We start from the raw sequence: 4,556 nt of genomic DNA on the forward strand, positions 1-4,556 counted from the left end.
CAGGTCATGACCCATGGCGGGCTGGGTCGGGACAGCCCACGGGTCGATCCGTCCCGCGCCCAACCCTAGTTTTTCTTACCCTTGTTCTTTTGCTTCTGAAAGTATCTGCTTCTGAATTATGAACTACAGAAGAAAAGGGACGAGTGGTGCAAATTTGTTTCGTTATATTGATTTATCAATGTTCATTACATTGATGTTACATATGTATATATGTATGTATATGTATCTATTGATATATGTATGTATACATTGATAATTTGATATGTATATTTTATGTGCGAGTGCGTGTGATATAGTCTCTTTTTTGAGTTCCATATGTGATGTATTATATAGCAGTGCATAAGAATGTTTTTTCAGATTCTGATTCATGATTGCAGTTATCATTGATTATTTTAGTTATAACTATCATTGGATTTTTTCTACGTATTTTATTGAAAGGTCTTAGTTAACTTTGTTCTGTTATTTGAAGTTACTTCGTGATGCTCTGAGGTCAATGCCAACTGCAACTTGGGCATCTCATGTACGTCTTGGCATCACAGCAGTTCTACAAAATCGTGTTGGTATGTTGTATTTCTACCCTACTTTATATTATGCGGATATCAAATAAGAAAGATATATATTTTTGGCAATCTGGAACTTAAATCTATTATTTGAAACACATGCTTTTTCAAGCAGTCTATTTTTCAAAGAGCATTTTACTTTCTAATGTTTTCCGAGTAAATTAAATTTATTAATCTTCGTAGCTGCGATATTATTGGGTTGAGAAGTGAGTAATTGTTGGAGAGGGTACACTATGCATTGATGAAATGTACCATGTTACTTGCATGAATTGAAAATCAAAACGAAACCTTAGAAGCTAGGTTTTAAATATTGGATATTGGGGAAGTATCAAATGACCAATATCTATACCAGATTGTGGATATCGGGGAAATATCGAGGATATGTAGTAAATATCGGAGTGCCATATGTATGATGTGCATATATGATATAATGTTCCTAAAATACAATCTAACATACTTAATGAAATCTAAACATATACTCAATTGAGCCATAGATCTAAACTATTCTCTTAAAACAAATAAAAGATCAATTTGACATTGCAACATTTTGGCCAATTTGTTTGAGGCTGACATGCCACTTGATATATTGGGAAACTCATGATATATTGTCCAAAAATGTCTAAAAGCGGTATATTATTTTGCATCAAGCCATATAAAATGACACATTGGCTAACATATTGGCTGATATATTGGCCATGTCGGAAATGTATCGCCCAAAAATTGCCAAAAAGTGGTAAAGGATATTGACACCATATCATTTTGCGCCAAATCTTATAAAAGGATATATCAGCCCCGATATATCTCCTATATCGGGATATTTAAAACAATGTTTAGAGGCAGAGATCTATCTGTCATTCCATTTAAATAGGGATCTTTTAAAATTTGAGGAAAATTGAAGCATTTTGCAACTTTTGCCTTAATTTCTCAGAACTAATTGTAGGATTGGAAAGAAAACATATCATGTTAGAATCCAATTCTAATTAAAAAGGAATCAATCTATTTGAATCCCAAGCTAATTTTAATTCTATGAAAATTGTTACCCTAATTTAATTAAAGAGGGATCCTGTCAAATTAGAATTCCAATTTTCTGTGATTTTTATTAGCATTCTGTAAGATGAATGTGTGTGAACCATGTAGAATTATATGTACTCATCTTAAAAGGCTAAATTGTTTCTTGTAATAATTATCATATGGATTATACTCTAACAGTCTTTCAGTAACTTACTCTAACAAAGTCCAAATATTTGCTCAACCTTAACAGAACAGAATTGTGAAACTAGATAAATTAACTTAAATTAAATTCTATAAATTCTCTAATGTGATAGGATGCACTTAAGTATATATCGGTAACTACTAACTACATTATACAAATGCGCATATATGTATTAAATAAGTATATATATATTGGTTTACTCACTAATTTTAGAACCAATTTAATTTAAGTTTTTTGGGGCACATTTTCCACGTTTACTTTTTTGGAGATATTTTTCAAGTCTATGTATTTCTCTATCACATAATCACTTTTTTATTTATTTAATACATGATGAGCTTTTATGCTGGCTATGTAGCTGTTTGACATTGATATTATCCTCAAATATGTAGTTTCTAGAGAAAAGCTTCATGCCCTTCTTCTGGCTGAGTCTATGATGTCAATACTTGGTGAAGATTGGCTGGTAGAACAGACTGAAATGCATGATAACCAAATCCAAATGCCGGTTGACAAGTAAGTGAAACATTTAGTTCTCGAGAAAGTTAATCTCTTGAAACTGTTTATTAATCTTATCAACTTTGCAGGTATATGTTACTTGTTCTTGAGACAGCAAGAGTTGAAGTTGCTGTTCTGCTCAATGAACTTGCCTATTCCAAATATGAAGCTTCAAAAAGTTCTGTTAATAATGAATCCATTCTGATTAAGCAGCGAAATCTGGCGATTACATTCTCATTGATAGAGAAGATCATTAAACTAATTTCACATGCAAGTGAGATCAAAGGTAATCATATCTTTACCTTCAACTTTAACTTGGTTCTCCATTTCATTAATATTAGGTTACTATGATCATTTCCTTCCAGGTTACTTGAATCCATGGTGGTCTGATATCTCTTTTAGTGGTATTTTATTGTGTACCGAATGTCCTAAACTAGTTTATGAATAAAAAAAGTTTTGTATGTTGTTATTGACTGTTACTCAAACATTTGTCATAAGAGGAACAAAAAATTGAAACTAGTTGTTACATTTGTCTTAAAGTGCCAATGTGATTATTGTCTCATATTTACTTCATTGAGACTATGCATGTGCCATTACATTTCCATGCACATTTATTTTTCTTTCTTTTCCCGGCAACACACATCATCTATTTGCTTGTGAGATAGTTGAAAATTATTTCCTTTGATTCTACATTTTTGGTTGTTCTGTAAGCCTACGTAATAGAAAAATGAATCTGTCTGCAGGTAGCCCTCTCAGTGAAAGTACTCTGACTAAAGTTGTTGCTGGATTAAATGAGACAATCAATTTAGTTTTAGACTTTCTACAGGATTCAAAGGTAAGATTGAACTGTTCTAAACAATAAGGCAATTAATAGGTTCAGAGTTTTTGTTTCCATATATCGGGCTTAAAGTTGGTTATGTGTTTGTTTGACTAATATGTACGATTGAGTCCAGTGCATAGATGTAGGGAATATGCTATAATGCATTGGTAAGCAGATAATAAACTCAGGATAAACTGTGATTTGTGTCGGTTTTTACAACAGACTGAAATATTTTTCGTAATATATCTAAACTCAACTTTGATGGGTTTTAATCATTACACTGTATGGTCAAAAGAATGATTGCTGGTGGTATAGCGTGACTTCAAGAGTGATACGACCACTTAATGCATTGCATCATTAATTTTTTGGTTGCAACCAGATCAAACACATGACCTGCTCAACTATGATCTAATTCTCCTTTTAATTTTTCGATTTCAATTGGGCTAATAAATGCAACCTGGCTATTTTTGTTTTGGGATCATTTCAGTCTATTAGCTGGAGGGCCATGTGGTTTACTTGTTCTATGTTATACCAAGCTGAACTGATTAAGATGGTCTTATAATAGAAATCATCAGGTGTCAGTGTCAGTCATATTGAGGAATATTGTAGTTTTTGCTCTTAGTAGACATTGCTATATTCCTGGCTAACAATGTACCTAAAATAGTAAAATTCTGTACTGAACAATGGATATCTCTCTCAGCTTTCTTACACTCCTACGCTATCAATGTCCGTATGTCCCTGTACACTTAAAACATAGAAAAAAGTAAAAGAAAAGAACACATGCAAACACATATACAAATGCACATGCACGTGCGGGTATCCTTCACTTCCATCCTCAACTTACGGTAGTACCTCCCAGATTACCTGTCATTTTAACTTACTTTGTGTGTCCATGTTTTTCACCTGCTTTTGCTGCTCATTATTCTTTCTCTGTTATGCCTCATTCCTTGATGGAATGTTCTGCTATTATAGGGTCATTCTCTGGAATCTTGATGTCTGACAAGATTTTTCCTTTCTAGGATCATGGCCAACATAGAGGGGATGATCTCTTAGCTGCTGTTCGAATAATCGGAAGGTATACTTGATATTTCTTCATTTTGTTCTTTGATTTTCTATCTGGACAAGGAAACTGTAATAGTTGCCTCCTTTGACTGAGCTTACCTCTTGTGGTGTTTTATGTTGCTCCTTCAGTACATAGAGATTGTACTGTGTGACATTATTATTTTTTCTTTGCGTGGTGTTTTCTTTCTGAATATCGACTGTGGTTTAGAGAAATCAGACGATAGAGTCCAATAGTGGAAACCATTTTTTTGATTTTAACAGGACACATCTTCTCACCTTTCGAACGAGAATCAGAATGGCATCATTTTTGCTAACATAGTCTGGGAACAAGTTCTGAGTATATCGATACGTATAGGAAAGAATGGTTAACTAGTTCCTCAAATAGTATTCTAGGAGCAGGATGTATACC

The 4,556-nt window shown here is 33.2% G+C and overlaps 1 protein-coding gene across 2 annotated transcripts in view; it reads left to right on the forward strand.

Moving 5' to 3' along the window:
* LOC109820017 (neurochondrin) overlaps nt 1-4,556 on the forward strand; it is a 19,541-nt gene that overhangs the window by 7,092 nt on the left and 7,893 nt on the right. For both annotated transcript variants that reach the window (XM_020386052.1, XM_020386053.1), the window contains exons 7-11: nt 470-560; nt 2,163-2,283; nt 2,355-2,551; nt 3,009-3,100; nt 4,105-4,160. In XM_020386052.1, the coding sequence (XP_020241641.1) occupies nt 470-560; nt 2,163-2,283; nt 2,355-2,551; nt 3,009-3,100; nt 4,105-4,160 (557 nt within the window). The remainder of the gene's footprint in view (nt 1-469; nt 561-2,162; nt 2,284-2,354; nt 2,552-3,008; nt 3,101-4,104; nt 4,161-4,556) is intronic.

Source organism: Asparagus officinalis, chromosome 8 (assembly GCF_001876935.1).
Source record: "Asparagus officinalis chromosome 8, Aspof.V1, whole genome shotgun sequence".
Lineage (NCBI taxonomy): Eukaryota > Viridiplantae > Streptophyta > Magnoliopsida > Asparagales > Asparagaceae > Asparagus > Asparagus officinalis.